This window comes from Prunus mume, linkage group LG5 (genome assembly GCF_029339155.1).
Source record: "Prunus mume cultivar Tortuosa linkage group LG5, ASM2933915v1, whole genome shotgun sequence".
Classification (NCBI taxonomy): Eukaryota; Viridiplantae; Streptophyta; class Magnoliopsida; order Rosales; family Rosaceae; genus Prunus; species Prunus mume.
Window position 1 is genome coordinate 9,287,212 of NC_142702.1, and position 24,658 is coordinate 9,311,869.

A 24,658-nucleotide genomic window follows, 5' to 3' on the forward strand; every position below is an offset into this window, starting at 1 on the left:
GAAAGGAATGAAGTGTCCTAGACCTTTAACTGAGCCTTTAAGCTCAATTGAAGTAATTCTTACAAATTAGTAATTGCCAAATACTGCAGACAATCTATATTTGCATAAAAAGATGAGATGTAAGTGTAAATATGAAATAACTTAGATACAAGTTACAACATATATGAACACCTCTAATAACTATTGACGTGAGTTAACCTACTAAATCGAGGAGATTTATTTCTTAAGTTAATTAGGTGATTTACTGCCTTGTTTCATATAGTTGATACATCCTTGTATAACTATTCTCCTAATTAATTACTGAATCTATTTCCTTATAGAGCACCATTGTAAACTCCTATATATACCTTCTTATGGAGAAGAATACAATTAACCTAAAGTATTCAAACCATATTCATAATTTAGTATGGTATCAGAGCGGCCAATCCTAGGTGGTCTCTAAGCTCTCAAATCATATCCTCAAATTCAAACCTAAACCTTAAATCAAATTCCTTCCCTCAAATCCTCTTATCAAACTCCTTAAACGCATACCCCTCAAATCAAATTCCTAAATCAAATTTCTTAAATTAAAATTCCTCAAATTCTCAAATCAACTCCTTAACCACAAACATACACTCATATCAAATCTTCCTTCCACTGCGATGTCAAACCCACCTACGATTCTCTCCCTCCTTGCAGACTCACAGAAGCATGCTGTCAATCCTACTAAATAGGCTACACGGGCTCATGCTTCTATAGCCACCACCAAAGGTTCTGCTTTCCATACGTCATCTCCAAAACACATATGGATTATTGACTCGGGTGCTACGAATCACATGACTATTGATCACGGCCAACTTATTACTCACAAACCATCCACGTATTTGGTGGTGTCTAATGCTAATGGTATCCCTTCCCCTGTGGTTGGGTTGGGCTCTTTATCTCTCTCTAACTTCATCAATCTTGATTTTGTATTGGTTGTTCCATCCTTGGACCATAACTTGTTGTTTGTTGCACAACTTACTACTACTTTAGGGTGTACTGTAACATTTTGGTAGAATTATTGTGTTTTTCAAGACATCCTCACTTGAAAGACGATTTGTTATGGTACTAGGCGGGACAAACTCCACTACTTGGACTAGGCACCGGATAATGAGACCAAGGTTGGTCAAGCTTTTACAACAAGTGGAGCTAGTTCTGAGAGGTAGAGAGACAAAGTTTAGTTATGGCATAAACGTCTTGGGCATGCCTCGTTTGGTTATTTGAAGAAGTTGTTTCCATTGTTTTTCAATTTTGATGTTTCCAGCTTCCCGTGTGATATGTGTGAATTGGTTAAGAGCCATTGTGTTTTGTTCCCATTAAGTACAAATAAAAGTTTGCTTCTCCTCTTCCTTATTCATTCTGATGTTTAAGGGCCTGAACAAATCCCTACTTTCAACTGAACTCGATGGTTTGTCACTTTCATTGATGACTGCACCCTAATAACCTGGGTTTCCTTTCTCAAAATCAAAGGGGAAGTTAGTTTAACGTTTCAACAGTTCCATAAAATGGTGGCGACTCAGTTTCATGCCCAACAATGGCGGAGAATTTCTTAATCATGATCTCAACAAATTTTTACAAGATTATGGCATACATCAACGCTCGTGTCCATATACTCATCAACAAAATGGGGTGGCTGAGAGAAAGAACCGGCATTTACTGGAAGTCGTTTGTACCTCTCTATTTGGTGTCAACATGCCTCGATCTTTTTGGGGTGAGGTCGTACTCTCTGTAGCTTACCTTATCAATAGGATTCCCTCAAGAATCTTGAATTTCCAAACTCCTCTTCAAACACTTCACCGCTAACTCCATATACCTCCTACCCCAAACCTTGAATCACAGATTTTCAGTTGTGTTGTATTCATACACTTACATGATCACCAACGAAACAAATTGGATCATCGTGCAAAAAAGTGTGTTTTCATTGGCTATGCCCCTTATTTGAAAGGTTTCCGATGTTATCACCCTCCAAGTTAGAAGGTATATAACTCCATGGATGTAGTGTTCTAGGAACATGACATATACTTTTCAAAAGCACAAGAGGAGAATCTCAAACCAAACACCTCATAATTTCTGGATTTTTTCAAAGTGGACGCGTCTCAGAGTCTAAGCGATCGGTCGCTTCTTTCACACGACCGGTCGCTTTCCCTTTTTTGTACACAGGATGAGAATTTGACTCAAAATGACTGGTCACCCTCCCTACGAGACCAATCGCCGTCACTTGGATTTGCACATCCTACTCCTCTGCTTCAAAATGACTTGTCGCTAGTGCCAAATGACCGGTAACGTCCACTCTGCCAAAATCAAGAGGAGGAAGTTGACATGTTTTATGAGATTTTGCACGCTTCGAACCCATCTTCAGCTATAGTACCACACCAATTGCCTGCTGAGGATGTCATTCAAGTAACATCTCCCCTTGAAACTGATAAGACTAATGAAATATATCATGATGATTTAATTTCAGAAAGCATAGAAGATACAGATACCCCTATATACCAACTTCCAGAAAGGAAGAATTGTTGTAAACCTTGAGTACAGTACGAAGCAGATCTTAAAGCCAAAGGAAAACACCCCATCAATAATTATATATCTATAAGCATATTATCATAGTCACATGTACACTTTGTGAAGCAATTAGCCAATATATCAGTCCCAAATAGTGTGAATGAAGTAATAGAGGACTCAAAATGGAAAGAAGCCATGAATGAAGAAATGCGAACTCTCTAGAAGAATGCCACATAGGAGCTCGTGCATTTATCTCATGGAAAGAAGATGATGGGATGTAGGTGGATCTATACTGTGAAACTCAAAGTAGATGGATCCATTGAAAGATATAAAGCTAGATTGGTGGCGAGGGGTATACACAAAGGTATAGGGTGGATTACCAGGAGATCTTTGCCCCAATAACCAAGATCAACACTATCAGAGTCCTACTATCTGTAGCAGCAAATCTAGATCGGACACTAAATCAATTCGATGTTAAAAATGCCTTCTTACATGGAGACTTGGAAGAAGAGGTATACATGGATTTACCATCAAGATGTAATTTAGCTCACGACAAGAAGAATTAAGTTTGCAAGCTCAGAAAGTCATTATATGGGTTAAAACAATCTCCTAGGGCATGGTTTGGAAGATTTACTAAGTCCATGAAGAATTTTGTATACACTCAAAGTAATTCAGGCCACACCCTGTTCTTGAAGCTTGATGGAGGGAAAATCACTGCATTAATTATTTATGTGGATGACATGGTCGTAATTGGGAATGACGCGGGAGAGCAAGAGAAGCTACAAAAGTATTTGTCTCAGAAATTTGAAATGAAGGATTTAGGTGCTCAGAAATACTTCCTTGGAATTGAAGTAGTAAGGTCAAAAGATGATATTTTTCTATCTCAAAGGAAGTATGTGATGGATCTATTCACTAAAATAGGAATGCTAGGATGTAAGCTTGTTGGCATACCCATTGAGATGAATCATAAGTTGTGTGAAGACATATACCGTTTGCTTGGCACACACAAGACCAAATATTGCATATGTTGTGAGTGTGGTTAGTCAGTATATGAATTCACATAGTATTTCTCATAGGAATGCGGTTGATCGGATCTTAAAATACTTAAAGTCAGCCTCTAGAAGGGGATCAATGTTCTCAAAGAATGGAAATCTTGAAGTTGTGGGATATATATAGATGTTGATTGGGCTAGTTCCATTACAGATAGACGTTCTACATCGGGTTACTTTACTTTTGTTGGAGGAAACCTAGTCACTTGGTGGAGTAAAAAATAAAATGTGGTTGCTCGGTCTAGCACAGAAGCAAAGTATCGAGATATGGCTCAAGGAGTTTGTGAATTATTGAGGATCAAAGGACTCTTGACATAATTGGGTTTTAAACTAGAGAAGCCCATGCAGTTACATTGTGATAACAAGTTAGCGAATGATATTGCTCATAATCCAGTTCAACATGATCGAACAAAACATGTTGAGGTGGATAGACATTTCATCAAAGAAAAAATTGAGAACAAGATCATCTGACTACCATTTGTAAAACCAGAAGATTAGTTAGCAGATGCCTTGACAAAAGTTGTCTGTGGACGAGTGTTTTATGACTCACTTACCAAAGTTGGGTCTTGGTGACGTGTATGCTCCAACTTGAGGAGGAGTGTTGATGTGAGTTAACCTAAATCAAGGAGATTTATTTCCTAAGTTAATTAAGTGATTTACTTCTTTGTTTCATATAGTTAACACATCCTTGTATAATTAGGAGATATTCTCCTAAATAATTATTGTATCATTTCCTTGTAAAGTACCCTTGTAAACTCCTACCTTCATACAATTAACCTAAAGTTTCAAACATTATTCATACTTTAAAAATGACATGAACTCTAAAATTTCTTCTAACAACACACTTCCAATCCAAGACATCTACAAAACATATGGAATGAGAGCCTTGACAGTTTGGGGAAACTCTTTAAACTTGGAAAGATACCATTTCCTGGTGGCGCAGCTCCTTCCCGTCAAGTAGAGTGCGGTTCCCATGGCGAAGGAGAATGCATAGAGAGTCTGAGAAATGCAAGAAACCCCAACAAATCCCATGATCTCAAAGAAATAGTGGGGGCATATCACAAGTTCAAACAAACCACCCTTTGGAATCTTATACTCCTTGTCACCCTTTGACCTCATTTTTGAAAGAATGTAGTGATGATAGAAGTTGCCAGAAATTCCTATCAGAAACAAGAGAATCCCAGTCTCCTTCAAATCAATTAGGGGCTCTGGAAGCCCTTGGGTTAGGTTTTGACCATAAATCATGGTTGCTGTTGACAAGAAGTAACTGAGAGAGATAGGGATTGCAGTGTCAATACTCATTCCTCCACTGTAGCTGTGCACAAACTGAACCTAGAAAACAAGGTAGAAACCATATTGTGAAGAATTATAATTTGATTAATTTAATATTTGAAATGTTTATTGTGATTGCTAATGGAACTTAATTTGATCAAGAAAAGAAAGTTGGGTTGTACCATATATATTAATAAATAAATAAATAAATAAATAAATAGGGGGAAGAAGAAGTGAAGAAATTGGGGTTCAAATATGAACACCCTAAGAAAAGTATAGGCATTTGGTTTGATGCACCCCAACCCCAATTTATAATTCCAGACAAATTATAAAGAAGATTATAAAATTAGAACTTCCCATCCCATGCATACATGCATGTATTTAAAATGACTTTAAGAATATTAAACAAATACTCAAGAAATTGTAATGAGGGGAGGGAATTAAATTAAATTAAATTAGTACCTCAAGAAGCCTTTTAAGAAAATGAAGGGTTAGAGCTGAGGAGAGCAACAGATGCCTGGTACTGTGATGAGGAAAACACAGCAAGCATGAGAGAGCGGCTAGAAACGCAGGAGCATACAAAATCAGCATGCCTGTTCTACCAGATAGTTGTGGAATTTGCTGCTTTTTTTCTGCTGATTTCTGAGAACAATTGAAATTCCAGAACTTGGAATATTGCATGTGCTTTCCTCCCAGCTCTGAGAACCCAGCATTGGCTAATGATGTGAAGCTAATCACTGACATTGCTGCCATGAAAATCGAAGGAGGTGGTGGGAAAATTAATGTCAACAACATTATGAAAAGGGTCTAATAACATTCTAAGTCTGATTTTAATCCAGGACTAGAAGAGTAAAAAAGTAATTAGTTCTTGGGTGGTTTTGGCTTACAAAATTTTGTAGCTCTCTTGTTGAATCTAGTGTTTGTTGTTGGTTCTAGTGGAGATGGGTGGCTAAACGCTTGTTAAACGACCACCACAACCAAAATCAACGAATGAAAAGACTGCTTTCCAGGCCACCAGTTTTTCTGCCATGCATCAAATTTGAATGGCTACCAGACAAGCCACCAAAGGTCTTGGTTCAAGTGCCTACCTCCTCTTCTTTCGTGTGGTCCTCTTCTTTTAATTTCTTTTTGGTGAAAAAGGAAATTATGTTTAAGAGGTTTGGTTTGAACCATTAAAATTGCTCATTGTACTAAATAGTTAAGAGCATTTACTCTTGCATCCCAAAATCCTCAGTTCGAACTCCCCACTCCCCTCAATACCACTTGTATAAGAAAAAATTGTTCGTTTGAAACTTGCTCAATTCCTCTTACCAAAATCAAAGGCAAAACAATTTATAATTTCCTGGTATCGAGTTTTCCCTTGAGAAAATCATTTCAGTATTTAAATTCATAAAAATTTTAGAATTATTTTCAAGGTATTTTGTGAGATACAAGGTTGTGTCTGTTGTAACAAATGAGTAGCCAATTGTATTTTAAATGTGTAGACAAGGCTGTTGTACCAAATTTGGTGCACTAGTTAGATTCATGGGTGCATATAGAATTTTCCCAATTGAATTCACTCCGACCATTTAAAAAAAAAAAAATCAAACGTAAACTAATCAAAGACATCAACATGGCATCTAAAATAACAATTCCAAGAGGGCAACAAACTAACATGTTAAAAATAAAACTAGTAGTCAACATCACCACAATTAACTATAAGCCCAAACAAAGCCCACAAACCCAATAGAGAAACCCATACGAATCGGACACAAAAAAACTCGAAAACTCACGTAGGATGAATAAAAACTGGTAAGACTGGTTGTGCCAAATGTAACGGCAGCTAACTAGTTTCATATTGGCAAAATAATAGTGTCATTCCAACCTCCACAGGTCACAGCAACAGCAGCCTACCATTGCACTCCAAACATACAGAAACAAATAAAACACCAGGGAAGCCAACGATCCAATATTATACAGAGCTTTTTCCATCAAGGATTCAAAAAGATCAACACAATATAACTGGACAAGAAACTGCATTTAAACCTGCACCTATACCCTCTATACATTGCTCACCCCAAAATCTTATATACGGAATTACATGGATTCAAAATGAGATGCCTCCTACCTCACACCTCAACGACAGGTGCCTGAAAGGGAGAAGTGTCCGAACCATCGAGGATACAAAAGTTCAGGCTAAAAATTGCCCTGTCACTCTACTAAAGAATTTTATGCGCAGTAAGGTCAATAACTATGGCAAACTGTAACAAAGCTTCCTTTGTGCATCTCGGGCTCTTCACAAGATTCTGCATATGTATAGGAGGTTGAATCTGTGAAATGAGCTGACAAAGTCATTGCAGTAGTTTTAGTTGTAGATTTTCACTGGCTTCTCAAATGTGTGACGATTCTGCATGGTTCAAACAGAGTAAGCAGAGGATTGACAAATACTTATAATAAATTTCTATTGCACAATAGCAATTTGCGACTTTAAAATTGCCACTACTGTCACTGTAATTTTTCTATTTGGCTAGTTAGCAAAAAACCAAGCGGATACATGATTGGCAGAGGCTGTGTATCAGACCAATTGGGCATTGTGAAGGTGGCAGCGATCAGGTGCCACAGTGGTTGTAGTGGTCACCACAGCCGTAACAACGGTGTGAAAAATAGAGGTTGGTAATTCTACATTACATGTAGGGAATACACCTCATACAATGGTCATGTCTTAAACATGGAAATGAGAGGAACTTAGTCTTCCCGACAATAACTCAATTTAACTCCTACAAAAACTTTGAAAATATTAAACATGATGAAAGGTCTTAAACTTCAACAGATAAAGTACCACATTGAAGGACGTCTACTGTCAAAGAATTAGCTCATTATTTAGCAATAGAATGAAGGAAGCAACCATAAGATTATCACTGACAATAATAAGACCACTTATAGATTTCTGACATTCAAGCATAATGCAAATTCATTAAACCTAAGCAACCCAAACCCACCATTCCCACCACTCTTTAACTTGCTCCTCCTCCCTCAACTCAACAAACAAAATCTATCCATAGGTTCAAATCCTAATAAAACTAATGGTGTAATGAATAACCATCTAAAGCTTTTGACTCGGACTTGTCTATAAATCATCATCATCATTGGCCTACTTTGCCTAATATCTTGGACTTGTCTACTGGTATAATGAATAAGAAATCCAAAATTCAAGCAATCTTGGATTTACCTCATTTTCCTAATAGCTTACCTCCTGGATTCTCAACAGTATAATTTGGTAAGCTAATATAGTGAAGGAAGTTCGCAAGAAATACCTGATTTGTTGTATGTGACCTTTTAGGAGCATGATCAGTGTGTTCCAAACCAAGGTACTGTTCCCATGCTCCATACACATCCCTTCTCTGAAAATGAAATTTCAGAATAGAACTAAGCATTCCATATAAATGAGAGAGAGAGAGAGAGAGAGAGAGAGAGAGAGAGAGAGACCTGAAATCGGCTGGCCACAATGTCATCGTCCTGGAGGTACTCAGGACGACCCATGGACAAAAATGCAAATTTCCACTGAGCCAAACAAAAAGAAAAGGATATATTACACTTCAAAGCAAACAAATCTTATGGTATTTCACGAATGGCCACTGGTCTGAAACTGCATCAGCCTTGGTATAATGTCCTCTTCAATAAAGAGAATACCTTTGAATACTCCTCATCTGGGACTTGTAACTTTTTCTGTACACGCACTTTCACTTCCGCTAATGTCTCATCCTCACGAATGACCAAGAAAAATGGTTCTCCAAAATTCTGAACCTGCAAATTCACAAATAAAAATTAAGATGATTACCACGATGATGATAAATTTTTTTTTTTCAAAAGGATGTTAATAAATAATAATAACAATAAATACTAAAAGAACTTGTTGACTATATATGCATGTATTCACGTATCTGTGTGTTAGTGTTGTAGCAAAAAAGATGTGAGAAAGTGACAGAAGTGAAAGAAAGATGAAAGAAAAAGAAAAACAAGAAATATCCTACCTGGTTCTGAGCTGTGTCCTTCATAAAATGATAAACATGGATCAGGCGATCATGTGGCCCAAAGTTTTTCTCTTCTTCAGGGATCTGAGCAAGAGACAATAAAGATTTTGCAGAAAAGGTGTAAAAGACAGATTTCCTTTTTTCTTAAAAATAAAAGACTAAACATAGATTAACTATGACCCCAATGCTGTGCAGACTAACCTCTTCTGCACGTAATGTCCAGTACTGATCATTTATGTTCTCAATCTTTTCATTTGGTGGGAAAATCTGCATGGAAACAATTAATGAATGAAAGAAATGAATGAAAATTCTAAAAGGTTGCAGATAGAAGAAACAAAAATAGAGGCCTGCAGCCGCAGCAAGGCCCCCGATCACAATATGCAAGAAGCAATGAGCAAGTCCTGTTTCTGCCTAACACAGGTAGAGATAACACAATTTCATGTTTTCCGTATTACACAAACAGGACGTCTACTAATTTCCTTCTGAAGAAAACAGAAAGAATAAAACAAAAGGAAAGCATCATACCACATGCAAATATTATGGTTCCCCAAAGGAGACACCACATTTTTTTTCTTTCTCAAACTCTATCTCTAAACAAGAATATTAAAAAACAAAAAGGCAGCTCCTTAGTAGTAAAACACATGATGATGCCTTAAGCACTTGACATTCTAGAAAACATGAACGACATATGATTAAACATTATAACAAGCCTTTCAGACCAAAATTAAAACCTTATAACAAGCCTGTAATCAAACAATGACATGTAGCCCCTTACAAGGGTCAAAACTATTTGAGCACTTATATGAACATTCATTCTGATACTTCAACCTCTCACCAAGCCTTTACCACAGGGATTATCAAAATAAGATTTCAAAATTCTTAATAATAAATCGCTTAGAATATAAAATAATTGTGACTCGCGTCATAACAGAAGATTTTGGGAAAGATGTGAAACTGACTAACTTTAACATAGTATCAGGGTAGGAGATCCCAAATTCATATCCCTGCAATTGCAACGTTGTAATATTAAGTTGAATTCCATGTTTTGGGCTCTAGTAGTTTTATGAGGCCAACATAGGGGCAGAAGTGTCAGGATATAACTAATTTTTGGTCCACGTCCTAATGGTTTGAGCTTCTAAAACAATGCAAACCAACAAACATTATCACAAACCATACCCTGATACTGAATTCTTACTGAAATTGCAATATTACAAATAAGAATAGTTCAGCTACAAATTTAACAATTTAACAATTAAATGATTAATAAATTATCAAGAACAGTGACACTTTAAGTTACATGTATTCTGTTTTGTCATTGGGTGGAATTGAATATTTAGGCTTTTTCAGTTTAATTTGTTGAGAATTTAATACAATTCTCTCTTATAAAATAAACTATATATATCAATACTCAACTGTAACAGACTTGCCAGGAATTTGAAAATAAAATAATAATAAGAATTTCAACATATTGAGAACGTAGAGATTCTGGATGGCGGGTTCCTCTTGACAGATAACACAAATTTATTCTTTAGGACATTTAAGGAACGTAACGCATAATTCTCTTCATAGAAAGCATTTACATGTACGTTATCCAATACCTTGTAGATCTTGTGATAGAAAACTTCTAGCAATCTGAGTTCAGCATCAGGGTGAGACAACTCCACCTGTTCAGATGGAGGAAGGGAAATATAAGTCTTTTCATAATTCATCTATGTAAAGTTCTCTGAAATACTTCCATGAGAATATTATACAAACTGTACAACAGATATATAAATTCGGAATCTGCAAAGAATTACCTTTGTCTTAAGGTCATCAATCACATCTCCTACACTACTCTGTTTTGGTAATCTAATAGTATGAACCACAACCTGTCAACATAAAAATATTTCCAAGTAAGAGAAAATTCTTGACATACTAAAATAATTTATGGTTTGATCGTTATCTGTACTCACTTCATCCTTGGTAGCATGATGAAAAGCAACTTTCAGAGTTTTGAGGCCTTGCAGCTCTGGGAGAGGGATATCCAATACTTCATAATACAGTACATCCGTAGTCTAAAAGAGAAAAAATGAATGTTTTTCTACAGTCAGAACATGGTTAAGAGGGAGAAAACACTTCTCAAACAGAGTTAAGAATCTTGTAATAAACAACCTGATTGTAGTGTACCAGCATGTCAGACAAATGTTCTACTCCTCGAAACTTGATTGGTTGGGGTTTAGGTTGCTGTGAATAACAATTATGAGATGTGAGCCTAATTTTAGTTGGATCATCCAAGCCAAGATGTTGAGCAACTCTTTCCACAACATCATCATAGGTGTGGAACTTTGACCTATAAGATACAGGAAAAGAATATCAATAATAAAGCATTTTAACTGATTCACCCCTTCCAGAAGAATATAATACATCATATGACAAACTTACAACTCAAGACAGAATTCATCTTCCTTCGGTTTGTCCAAAGAACGAAAACGAACAACCTGTAAATTGTCATGGAATTGAAAAAATCACAATACAAAAATAATAAAACAATAGAGCACCATTGCAACACCCCACCCCTGCCCTCATGACCCACAACCCCCTGTTGGAAGGTTGATGCCTAATAAAAGCCCATAAAATAATTACTAGTCCCCACATCAAACCCTTTCCACATTTGTGGGATTAAAATAAGCAGACGATATGAAGCAACAAGTAAACAAATAAGCAAGAGACTATTATTTATGAGATTTGGTGTTTGAGCTGCAGGAGCAAAATCTTCCACCATACACCTAATGGAACTACCAGAAGTTCATCTCTAGATAGCACTAAAGGATTACAAAACAAAAATTACAAGAAAGTGGTTATTCTGAAGTTCTGAACCCTTTCTTGTATACAAGAGGATTTACTTCCCATTCACTAGCTCCCACTCTGTCCCTTGCACTTATGTGTAAACTAGTGGATGATGAGAAATGAAGGGTTAGGGGGTTTATGCTGTTTAAAAGAGAGGGGACAAGATTGTACCCAAGGCCAATGAATACATTTTCACATTTCTAGGTACATCCCATGATGTTGGTTCATTCCCCTTTAAAACACATGCAACATGTGATTCATTAATCCATGCTTCCATTTATTGTGTTAAAATACCATCCACCACTTCAGGAGGGAATCCCAACATTCCCCATCTCTTTGCCACTCATTCCCAGTAACATGAGCAACAGTTTCCCTAATCATGCAAACTAAATATTCATTTAGAGAAATACTAAGTTATCCCAACTTTAATTGCTTGTCATCGGTGATCTGCAAAGTTTTCCTTATTAGCTGGCTTTTTATATTCTGAATCAGAGACTTATAGAAGATTAACCCATAAGACAGGTAAACTAAAATATGGAGACTCCCACATTGAATTAACATTTTGGGAGATTCTGAGCTTTAAAAATAAAAAGAAGAAAATATACCTGACGGTTACGAACATAATCAAGGAATGAAGGAACATCTGGATAACGGAATTGTTCACTGCTTCCAGCCTGAGGAGATTTCTGATAGCAAATGATGTCCCCATCTTCAAGCTGAAAAAAAAGAAATAAAAAATTAAAAAATTACACAACAGAATAAGAACATAGGAAATTTCAAATTTTAAAATCATAGTATGAGTACTTATTTAAGACGTGTATAATATTATACATAATCCAGTCCCCGCACCCATTTAAAGAAAAAAGGGGAAAGTAGGGGGTCAGAGAGACACAGAAACAGAGGAAAAAAAAAGAGCAAAAATAAAAGAAAAAGGATAACTTCGTATGGCTCACACCAATTTACAAATGAAAACATTAGACTTTGAAAATCATACCTGACTAACACGAAAGGTTGCCTTCTCATCAATGTGTTCACACATGATATTAGGTTCAAACTTTATTTCCTGAAAACATGAGTAAGCGTTTGCGTGCATGCATGTCAAGTTAAAATACTATAACACAAATGGCTATAATACTATAACACAAATGGGTTAAGCAGGTGGCAGAGCTATAATACTATAACACAAATGGCAGAAGACTTACCTCAAAAAGTTCTATCTTTTCATCAGGACTGAAACCAGCCATTTCATTTAGTTTTGCGAATAATTCAACAGGCTTACCACTTCCCTTCACAAACAGCCTCCCAACATACCTGATTTCAAAGAGAAATACCTAAGTAATCAATTTTAGCTCTAACTTTGATGGACGAAAGAAGAAAACATACCGGAGCTCCTCTTTCACAGGATCATAGAGTTTGAAAAATAGAAGAATCTCTTCTTTGGTCTTTTCCGGAGGAGAAAGAGGCAGCAAATCCTGCATATCAGCAATAGAACAACCAGTGAATACCAACATTGAAATAAGATGATTATGGTTTGTCAAGGAATAACACAACAATTCAGATGGGAAAAAATTAAAGAGCTTTAGAGGGTAACATTACCGGCCCAAGTTCTATTTCAAGAAACAACTTTAGCTCTGCATTATTTGACTTATTGGAAACTTCCCTCAACTGTCCAACCTACAAATACCATACAGGGAAGAGAAATAGTTCGTAAAATATGGAACGGGAAAAGTACGAATAAAATACGTACATGATTAATTCGGCAAAATGTTTGAAAAAGACAAATGAAAAGTTCAGACCCTATATAATATATGAATATAATTTAATTAAAACTTGTAATATATATTATTTTTATTCAATAATATGTTAAAAATACGTGTATAATATGTGAAATTTATTTGTATTATTGAAAATTTTGTAAAAAACATGTGTCTTAAACGTGAAGAATACATACGTACGTGTATGGTATGTTTGATTTTTAAAAAATGTGTATTTTAACAAATCTTTCATACATGTATGGAAAGCATAAGTATTTAAAAAAAATACATAAGTGCATGTATAATACGAGTATTATACGAGAAAATGCTAACTAGAATATACCACTGAATTACAAACTTTTGTGGGTGCCAGTCAATAGGGGAGAAGCTTCAATCTATATTTTCTCTGGAAAGCCTTTAAAATAGCTTTTTTGTTGATAGCAGTATTCATGTTTAATGAATTTTTACATGGACAATATTAACCTTGTTACTTTCACTAATTTCCAAAATGCCCTTTTGTATACTGAAATAGAAAACTGCTTGGAATCAGTACCTCCACTAATAGTAATCAAGATTTCAACTGTAATTTAACTAAATGAATTTACAACCACCAAAAATTTTTTATTACTCGCTTTTTTTTTTAATAATAGAAATGAAAGTTATTGAAAGAAAAAGAAGAGGAACACACAAGTGGATAAGAAATCCACAAGCCAAAAGAGCAACAACAGAAAAACAGACTAAAAAGACAAAGACAACAGCCAAACTACACAAAGACTGCTACACCAGAAAGACCCCAAGAAACCAAGAAGCAAAACAAACACTTCACATCACACAACAGCCATATCCCTCAATATAGTGGAGTAAGAATAATCTTTGAAATCTGAAGCGACAGAAGCCCATAAAGCTGCCCAGAATTTAACTCCATCCCATAATTCACCAACACCCACTCCCTCATACTCATAAAAAATCATCCTGTAATGCTCTATCCAAATGTTCCAAAATACAGACTACCAAGCAACCGCATAAGGTTGAAGCACGCTTCCCCCTGTCCCAAATGACAAAATGGGAACAGATAAGATCATAGCAACCTTTTGGAATAACCCAAACAGTCTTAACCTCCCTCAACAAGGTCCGCCAAAGACTTAATGAAAAGGGGCACTGTAAAAAAAAGGTGATCCACGCTTTCCTTACTCATTTTGCATAGAACACATCAGTGTGGAGACAAATACATGTACAGTCTTCATCTTTGGACAAGATCACACCAGTTTTTTTTATTACTCGTGAACCATGAATGGAATTACGCTTGATTACATTTACACATAGCATAAGAACCACGAACTCGTAGAACATATAACAGAATCAGTGACATAACAGGTAACAAGCTATAGGACTTACAGATTGTGTTTCCTCAAGAGGTGTCAGTGGTCGATTTGGCCGGTATGTATGGTTTTGACGCTTTGCCCACAGCCAGAAACGTTGAAATTGAACTGGTATACCAAACTCTTTGGCAACCTCTTCCTGAGGGTGGACTTCAATTAGAATGATACTGATCATTTGGATCCAACAACTACAATTTTACGTATAGGCTATAGCTCCAATTTCATTTAATTAAGCTCAACTGGGAATATCCCATAATTATTATGATTATCATATACTGGAACTGAAACCCCACTTCTTTATATGCTATAGGTCTTGCTGTTCCTCTTCAATACTGTTCATCACATTGTGCATCCTATTAAGTATTTTCACATTCTGGATTTACGATAACGAGTATTCAAGGCATCTCACCAACTATAATCTCTAGCTTGCACTGGAATCAAAAAGCCTCTCAACTTGATGAGAAATTTTACGATTTTGATTGCTGAACTTAATAAATTTGTGATGATCTAATTGATGAAATTAGCTCTAGATGCATGGATTATGAGACAGAAAGAATTTAGACAATACAGCAAAAAATAATAATTTGTCTTCTATTGAAAAATCTATTATATTCTTACCCCAAGAAGAATACGATGCCAAAGCCAACTTATATAAAATTAGTTTAAGATAAGTCAAGAAATGTATATCCATATTGATAACTTTCAGTACAGAAACTAGTAAGACAGTATGGAGTAAACGGTGTATACCTACACCTGAAGATTTTCAACATTTTCAATGCAATAAAGTTCAAGTGGGTAAACGCAGTACCTTAAAGAGGTTGAAGGGCATCTGCTTCTGAATACGGAAACTATGAACTTTGTCATGATCCACAAGATCAAAATAGATATTCTTTCCTATCTGTTCAAGCAGGTCCTCGTTTCGTGCAACCTAGAAACCCATAACAAAATCTGAATTAAATAACGTTACAGAAATCAAAGTTTACATATCTCAAACAAAAAGAACCGGGGGACAGAAAAGAATCGACAAGGGGTTGTAAATTTTTTAACCTTTATGATAGTATAAAGGTGCGCTTCAGCTTTTTCCTTTCTCTTTTGTTCCTTTTCTTCCTGTTCTTTTTTCAGCCTTATCTGGAATATGGTGTTCAAAGGACACATAAGCACAGCATGATTTACCAGCAAGACAAAGTAAAAATAAAATAAATAAAATTCTAAGTCGACAGAAATATTGTCAATCCCTCTTACCCTCAGATGTTCCGCAATGTCTTTCTCATCCACATTACAAATTATCTTCTCCTTGTCAATTTCACGTATATAAACAAGCATGTAGGCATTTGAATATTTTGTAAATTTAAATGGAGCATTGTTGAACCCAGGATTTGTCTGTGGTAACTGTCAAATGCAAACAGTGAAACATAGAGAACATCAGTAGAGGCAAAGAAAGTACAAATAAAACATGATAAATAACCGAAAATTGTACCTCTTCTTCACCACCATACTGCTCCTCTAGAGCCCTCTTCATATCTTCTTTTGTTACTCGTTCATCATCAAATTTAAACCTGAAAGCAACAAATTGCAAGGGACGTTAAATCTTCATAATTGAATAGACAAGGCATGGTATGCAATAATTCATTTGTGATTCTCAATGGTAAAATCAAACTAGTTAAGCACTTTCTTTATATCACATCAACCCTTCCAGTAGCAAAATTCCATAACACACTCCCAGCTACTAGATAACAATGGATTTTTGGAAAGGAAAAAAAAAAAATTGAAGCAGCTCCATTCCTAAATTAGCATACTTCCAAAACCGTCTCACATACTATTCTTTTTTATATTCTTGTGGGTCAACTTTAAAGATTATTGTTGCTCAGCCTAGTCAGTGCCACTTTGGTGCAAAGTTATTGCTTTCTTTCGCAGTAATTTTGACTCCCTAGAAGTCCAACAAGCATAAATTCATTCAAGCACAACATTAACCAATTGTATCCAAAAACAATTTTCATTGGTCCACAACCCCACTACACTTTTCTTCATTGCAGAAGACCTGTAGGGATCAAGAGACTCTTGCTTGCCACTAGCCATCACAATATGGCACTCTAGCATATTCAAATTAATGAAATAGAAAAATGCTACATTAATCTAGAGCAGCAAAACTCAAACATTACTTGGTAAGCTCTCCCTGTTTATCCTTATCTCACTCATCCCTCTTTCAATCGGTCCGTCTTTATCTATTATATACAGGTCCACCAAAGAGATAAGGTCATTGGGTCTGTCATTTACCACAATTGAGTGTTGCCCTCTTAATATCAATCTTTCAAATCCAAACAGCTAGCTCCCTCATCACTATTAAGGGACCAGTCCGATCCATCCGCCTGAAAATTCAACTCTCTCTCTCTCTCTCTCAATTAAATTGCCTTCCTCGTCCTTCAACTTATTCATCAACTTGTTCACCTTTCTACTTGCGAAACAACTTTGTTCATTATCCCACTATTTGATCCAATGAACTTTAACATTTTGTCTCCAAGTAAATTGAAGAAGGGCCTACATTTAGAAAAATGAATCTGAAAAAAAATTAAAAATTAAAAATTAATAGTGCTATCCTTCGGAAAAACTCAGTTTTGTTGATGTTGTAGATATCACGTTAATCTGGGTAGTTCTTAAAGTGCACTATAGGTACAAACTTACATTATTTTGTTTACAAGCTTTTAAAAGGCAAAAGGGCAAAAAAAAAAAAAAAAAAAAAAAAAAAAAACTAATGAAAAATATTAACCAGATATGTGACAAGTTCTTGATGCAAACAATTTAAACATAGTGACTACAGAAAGAAAGAATGTGCACACCACTGATCAGAAAGGGTTGGCCTGATATATGCATAGTAGTGCCCACCATGCACCCCACCACTGTGCACCAAAACACTGCAAACAAATAAGAACAAGCATTAGTAACCTCCATACACAGCCAGTATGCAATGGCCATGCATATACGAACTTGTTGCAGTAGCAATCACTAAAAATGGCCATAGTATAACCGACATCTAATTTTGACGCAGAAAACATTAACCATGAACATTCTATATTGCAGTATGGTTAGACAAGGAGCAGGTGTCATGGTAAAACCACTTGAAGCATGGATAGTCCAGATATTAATACAGCCCTGTTACATCGTGATCCTAATTATCCATAAATTATGTTTGTACCCCATTTATGTTTTACAAAACTTCGTTTCTCATAAAAAATAAAAGAAAAACAGCAATGCAAATAGAATAAAATAAAAAGATGTGTTAGTTTATGCATAACTAACACAGAATTGGATTGCAGTACAACCAGTCACTTTCTCCAAAAGTAGACATGGAAATGATGCAACCATCTACATCAGTCTATCTAGGGAACTAGACATACATACCATATAAACAAAACATTCCACCAAAAGAAGGTATAGCAGTCTTAAATAAAAATAAAGTTAGATTACTAATACCTATGAAGAGTGTAAAGGTTGCGAACGCTCCTGTCAGCATCCGGGGATAGATATTTCCCGTTCTCCCTATCAAGATCAAGTTGCAAGGGGAACTCATAGCGATCATTTATCTGTTGGCAATCAGCACACCATACGATTCCAAGTAATTAATTGTAACATAAATGATACAAGTATGAGAAACAAAAAAAATACCAGCTAAGAAATTACGTTATAAGAGACATATCAAATGTGTTGGTCTTAATTCATATGGGCAAAGAAAATCAAATTTTAAAAGAAAAACAATATCTTAAAGTTGACTTCAAAATCTTCACAGAATGATATTGCTCAATGGTTACATGATTTTCTGAAAACATTAAGTAACTTGATTAAGGGCATAAAGTTCTAATTATTTAAACAAATCTTCTATTTACAAGAGCTAAAATAGACCTAACAAATGGGAAGTTGCAATATGCAATTATAAGAAACTAGATAGCTTTCTTCAAACCAAACAGTTCCCTCAACCAACCTATGAATGTTTTTTATTAATATGTCCCTGAAAATATTATAATGAGCAAGATTTTCTAGCAGTGGCTACAGCATGCTAGGGGTTGGCAAAGGCTTTTTGCCGCCAAGGTAGGTAAACTAGAGTTGGTGAAATGCTCATTATTGTAAATTGGGATCCCTCAAACAAACAGCACAAAATCAAGAGCCTTGCAACTCATTTGTGCTGAAACAGCACTCTACGGTTCCTACTGAATGACTTGAAGAGTAGTTTACTTCCAAAGACTGAGCATGCCCACAAGAATAAAATATTTGATATAGCACTTCCCCCAATATAGGGAAAAATATACAAGGTATTTATAATAAAGGGAAATCAAGTTGGCTTAATTCCAAGATCTTGAAGGCCATGTGCATTGATGGTAGTTGGAATACACAACTGCCCAAAGTAAAAGGGAAGAGGATACTAAACTCAAAAAATCCAAACAAAAATTTATAACCTCATTCATAATTCTTCGTATCAATAAGTAGAACTCAACTCTAAATTATCCAATCAATATGCTAATGTCCAGGAAAGATACCATAGTGTAATAAGAAACCCTAAATTTATATATCCAATTATAATAAAATATCAAAGATACCCTAGTGTAATATGAAACCCTGAGATATATTTTATATGTGTGTGTGTGTGTGCGCGCACATGCGCTTCCTTATTCGTGCATGCATTCCCCAACTCATAGTTACACAATATGTATGAAAGGTTTTTGTGAAGACAGATTAATCTATCAACTACTCACCTTTACCATGGTGTCCCGCATAAAATCATACTCAAAACGTTTTAGCTGAAGTTGAAGGACAGGTGGAAAATCAATGAATAGGACACCCTTCTTAGCATCCTAAAAAGGTAATAAAAGAAAAATACAAAATATTATTAGAAACCAACTTCAAGCCTTCAGAAAATAACAAACATTGATATTCCAATGAATTTAGGTGGGACATATAACAATTACAGTTACAATAAACAGCCCCGCCACCCAAAAAAAACATGGGTTGAATGGTGATGATGATCCCGGTAAAGTCACTAATGTTGGTCAACATTCCAAAAGAAACAGATAAACCAACAGGAAAATTTCAATGTCATTTACCTGTAAACCATATTGTTCAGCATGATACTTATTATCACCCTCAAGGCGTTCCACTTCCACATACTTATCGAATGAAGCATAAATATCCCGACAGCCTTTGACATCCAGTTGAAGATCTACAAATAAATATATGGAATCTTCCATAAGAAGACCTACAGTATTTTTGTTCAATTGCACAGTAATCTACATCAACCTCAATCACTTACCATAAAATGATTCTTTTCTCGTCGATTTATAGTCCACATTGATGCATTCAATATAGTTCATCTGGTGCCCTTCAAATAACTGCTGTATTGTACCCTCCACAACAGTTCCCTGTTCCAGTAAACAAAGTTCAATCCATAACCTCCAAAATTGACAAATAAGGTGCAAAGCATGAAGTCTGATATAGTAAGAACTCCATACTTTCATTTTGTCTTCAAGCTTTTCAGAAAGAACCCTATTAAGTTCTTGGACGTCATGCTGCATAAATGAATCATATGCATCCCATCCGAATGACTTTGTCAGCTCTTTGGTCGCTACACTAGTATCATTGTACTGAAGTTTGTAGAATAGGCTTTGCAAGGCCAGAGGGATGCTTCCAGATGGATTATCATTCTCCGTTGTTGGCATATGATACACAGCCTAAAATTACAATTTGAGATATGGGGCTTCCTTGTACACAAGGTTATTGGGAAAAATTATGTACAGAAATTATGCTAACCTTTCTAAAATAAGGAATATGGTACAAAGTCTGAAGGAGAGAGTTCATATAACAAGTAGCTCCTTGGTTTTTCAGTCCAACATAACCAGTTTCCTTTTTAGAGTCATGTGACCAGTAATCAATAACTCTACGAACAGCAACATCAGCTTCAACTATGCATGTATCATTCACAATATAACCTCTACCAGGATCGTATAATTCACCAAGAGGCATGAACGAAGTGAAACCCCAGTCACTCTCCCGTGCATTAAACTGGTGCTGTGTTTCTGCAATAACGCAACACAAAGAAGTAAATACAAATAACTACATATGAAATTTTAATACACACGCAATCAGAAAGGTAACGACAAAGCAGTGGCTAAGGCCCACATGATGAAAAACTGATTCTCATTCAACAATATGAAATATTCCATCTTGTTACAAAAAAATCAAGGATATTTTTAATATCACTTAACAAACCTGTAACACTGGGAGAACAGCTATGATACTGAAATCATCTAATATTCTACGTAATGAAATAGTTAAAAGAGGGTCAGATTATAGAAATTTCCATGACAAAAAAATGCAAGTCATTTTCTTCTTCGTAAAGTTCTTGGTCCTTGTCTAGCTAGGACTTACAAGATTGGATGCAGATGTGGCAATACAAGTGTCAAAAAGGCATTTAATCAATAAAGAGTAAGGTGGAATATCATATCAAACACAACATAAAATGTATGCATAATCTTAACAAAGATCACATACACAAACACACATCTTGAAAGAAACAAATCAAAGCAACATCATAACAACACATCTTGGTCCCATTCTGCCATATTAAACAAAATCTAACATTATTTATTTCCTTTCTTTTTTTTCTCCAAAACATGTATGTTTCATATTTACAAGATCTGGTCAGAAAAGGCAAGAAAACTACTCTTCACATGTTAACTGAGCATACCTTTACGTTTTGCATCTTTTATATATAGGTAACTGCCCTTAATTTCCTAACTAGAGTCATGGAAGAACAGGTAGGCAAGGATCCAGGTTTGATCCAAACACTACATTAATTGCTATTTTATTCAACATCTCAATGATACAATGATGACTCTGGTCAGCTCCCCATGCCTCATCTTTGGAAAGAAAGTTTCTTTGTTCTAATTTCTTCCAAAAAAGAAAGTAGTGTGGCTGAACATGTCAAAACAGGTGCATGTCTTAAATTTTTTCTTTCTTTTCACGCCCCTTTTGTTCACTTGGTGAGAATCTGAAGTAATGCACATGTATTCTTGAATAAACTCACGATGTGAGACTAACGAATCCGGCTATTTACACAATTTACACATATATGTGAAATGCCATAACAATTTACCGAGGCACATCTGAAGAGTTTATAACTCCCACAGACTGTTCAGCAAATACAGCATAAAATGGATACAGGTACCACATCATATGCACCACAGTTTTATCCCCTCATTCATTGCACTTCAACCATTAGGACTTGATATGAAGATGTCTAAAGGAAAAGATGCATTGCAGTCCAATTTTATAAAACTACTAAAACATTATAATTTATTTCTAATAGGAACATCAGTGGCAGAGAAAGTACCTTTTCTAATTGAATATTTACTATGAAGTTGATTGACAATAGACAAGCTAAACTGGGCATATCTACTCCACCCATAAGGCAAAGTTCCCGAATCTGCAACATCTAGATACATTGACAGATGATCCACATTGTTCCCTTTTGGGAAAATTAGTATCCGCCTGCACAGTGCATGTGAAATATGATCGGTCATAACAAATCAAGTACCTATATCAAAATTACCAACTCAAAAGAGATTTAAATACCATTTGTAGCCTCCAACAAGGAAAATATCAGAATATAGCTTCTTGGTATTAAGCCTTGAAAAGCTCTCAATTGTCCACGTAAATCTAGCTGACAATGGATCATCCACTGACTGAGCATCCACTGTATTGTTAGTTTCTGCTTGAGCTGCCAAAAGTAGTTAACCAAGAAATGTTTGATTGTCAAGAACAGCAGAAGAAAAGAAAAACCAGTTAAGTGTTATATCTCAACTTTTGTATTATAAACCCAAGAAACTACACAACTTAAGGCAAAATAAACCAATCTGGTAAGCAGTCCTAGTTATGCCTTTTCTATTCGTTTCTTTCTATAATAAAAAAAAAAATTGGTTAAAAACTGCCCAAGGAGCACAACCCCAGTACACTAGTGGCCCATTTTTCATCTAAGAAATTCATAAAAGAAAATGATATAGTAACCTAACTTTTTGATTACTCCTCCTTGAAATTATAATCCTCATTTTTTCATGTGAGTAGTAAAACTTTGCCCATTCCATATAATTAATTGGCTTAGGGGAAGTGAATTCTGACTTTCTATAATTAATTCGCTAATTTGTATTACTCTTATTCTGTATTCCTCAGTTTTCTCAGCAGCCAAGCGGTAAAAGGACTCACAAATTCTCAGTCACCTCTGTAATGCATAATTATCAGCATTTGCAGCTTTATAACCAATACAAAAAGTTCACAACTAAAAATGGAAAGTAAAAAACAAATAAAAAAACCCTCAACTATGCCCAAAAACTACTTCTGCTGTGCCTAGAGCCAAACAAGATGGAACCTTGACATAAAACTTCACTGCTTAACATTTTCAGAAGTTTCTCGGGAAACAAACAGAAAGGAAGGAAGAAAGAGAGAAATTGGGTATAAGCAAAAACTAAATAAATAAACAAATAGAAAGAGGGAAAAAAAAAAAAAAAAAAAACCTTCCTCCATGGGCTGAGGACCATCGGGGAACTCAGAGTGCGGGACCAGCATCTCATCGTCCTCCTGCTGTTGCTGCTGCTGCTGCTGCAAAAACAAGGTCAAAATGAGAGCTCCGATCTGCTAATTGAAACCCTAGGAAAACATTCGTACACCTAAACGAAATCGTTTTGAGATCGCATTTTGACGGGTTTAGTAGTTACATCTAGCGGCGGAGGAGTCATCAGAGTCATGGACGCGGGAAGGCCGTCTGATCGACGAATCCGAGAGACCTGTGTAGCTGCTGAGAGAGAGAGAGAGAGAGAGAGAGAGAGAGAGAGACTGAGATATTGAGCCTGCAAGTTATTAAAAATTTAGAACATTAGAGAAAAGGGCTTTGCTGCTGGTTTTAGCTTGAGATGGGACAGTTTCGGGATTTCGTAAAATGGTAGAGGAGGAGACCGGAGACGAGAAAGGCAATAAATCAAAATTATTGAGACTTTACTTTTGATTTTTTTCTTTTAATTTTTAATTTTATAACTTTTCCCATTCCAATTTTTCCAATCAAACTTGAGCTATGTGTCAAATGCCACTGCCAATTGGGTCTAGCCCAATAAAAAATTGTATTAACTTGTTAGCGAAATTTTATAGTGAGGGACTATATATAGACTACTCATGTGGACTTTTATATTAGTCACATGATCATTTCATTGAACTTAAGTGAAGTTACTATTAAGATGAATCATGTGGCTAATATGAAGGTCTATATCTATGGTCCATATATGGCACCCTCACCATATAATGATTCTAATTTGTAGACCTTTGGGCTCATGTTCGAACTCTGTAGTACCTTGATAGTATGTGTAGAAAAAAAAAATCTCCATCCTCATAACCAGAGAAATAAACTCAAAATTCAGATACAAGTCAATTCCTCAATTAACATACATCAATTTTCTTATTTGGATATAAATAAAGAAATTTAGAAATTTCATGTGTTAAAACACTTGGATGTTGGAGGTCATGAATAACAAAGAATTGTTCTTTAGTGCGGTTAGTTAGGTCATAGAAAAACTGAAAAAAAAAAAAAAATGCCCTTAGGCAATGAAGCAGCAGTGTGATGACTTAGGAACAGTAGTGACAATGTCATGAACGGTTCGTGAGAAAGGATAAAGTAGTAAGGGCTAGTTTTGTGCATGATGTGAAGATATCAACAAAAGTGGTCGACTCTAGAACAATTGTGTTGGATTTGACTATAAACATAAATTTGCAAAGCCATAAGAGAAGAAAGACAACATACTCATGTTGGCATGGTGACC

The 24,658-nt window shown here is 35.7% G+C and overlaps 2 protein-coding genes across 3 annotated transcripts; both read right to left on the reverse strand.

Annotated features, from left to right (window-relative positions):
- Nucleotides 1-4,260: 4,260 nt before the first annotated feature.
- LOC103331022 (uncharacterized) lies at nucleotides 4,261-5,781 on the reverse strand. The gene is made up of 2 exons (XM_008233630.3): nucleotides 5,307-5,781; nucleotides 4,261-4,904 (listed from the first exon to the last, which is right to left on the reverse strand). The coding sequence occupies exons 1-2, from the start codon at nucleotides 5,637-5,639 to the stop codon at nucleotides 4,434-4,436; spliced, it is 804 nt and encodes a 267-aa protein (XP_008231852.2). The 5' UTR covers nucleotides 5,640-5,781; the 3' UTR covers nucleotides 4,261-4,433.
- A 996-nt stretch (nucleotides 5,782-6,777) lies between these two features.
- LOC103331020 (ubiquitin C-terminal hydrolase 13-like) lies at nucleotides 6,778-23,726 on the reverse strand. Of its 2 annotated transcripts, none has more exons than XM_008233628.3 (32): nucleotides 23,567-23,726; nucleotides 23,366-23,450; nucleotides 22,431-22,575; nucleotides 22,189-22,346; nucleotides 20,607-20,872; nucleotides 20,309-20,527; nucleotides 20,110-20,218; nucleotides 19,904-20,019; nucleotides 19,556-19,654; nucleotides 18,282-18,391; nucleotides 17,648-17,722; nucleotides 16,291-16,369; nucleotides 16,056-16,202; nucleotides 15,861-15,941; nucleotides 15,622-15,741; nucleotides 14,830-14,952; nucleotides 13,277-13,354; nucleotides 13,064-13,152; nucleotides 12,883-12,991; nucleotides 12,675-12,743; nucleotides 12,286-12,396; nucleotides 11,276-11,331; nucleotides 11,006-11,183; nucleotides 10,807-10,908; nucleotides 10,651-10,722; nucleotides 10,453-10,518; nucleotides 9,056-9,121; nucleotides 8,855-8,938; nucleotides 8,514-8,627; nucleotides 8,310-8,384; nucleotides 8,138-8,224; nucleotides 6,778-7,230 (listed from the first exon to the last, which is right to left on the reverse strand). In XM_008233628.3, the coding sequence occupies exons 1-32, from the start codon at nucleotides 23,594-23,596 to the stop codon at nucleotides 7,189-7,191; spliced, it is 3,360 nt and encodes a 1,119-aa protein (XP_008231850.1). In that variant the 5' UTR covers nucleotides 23,597-23,726; the 3' UTR covers nucleotides 6,778-7,188. The 2 variants fall into 2 exon arrangements, with proteins under 2 accessions (XP_008231850.1, XP_008231851.1); XM_008233629.2 differs by having other exon boundaries at nucleotides 23,366-23,447; nucleotides 23,567-23,721.
- Nucleotides 23,727-24,658: the final 932 nt, after the last annotated feature.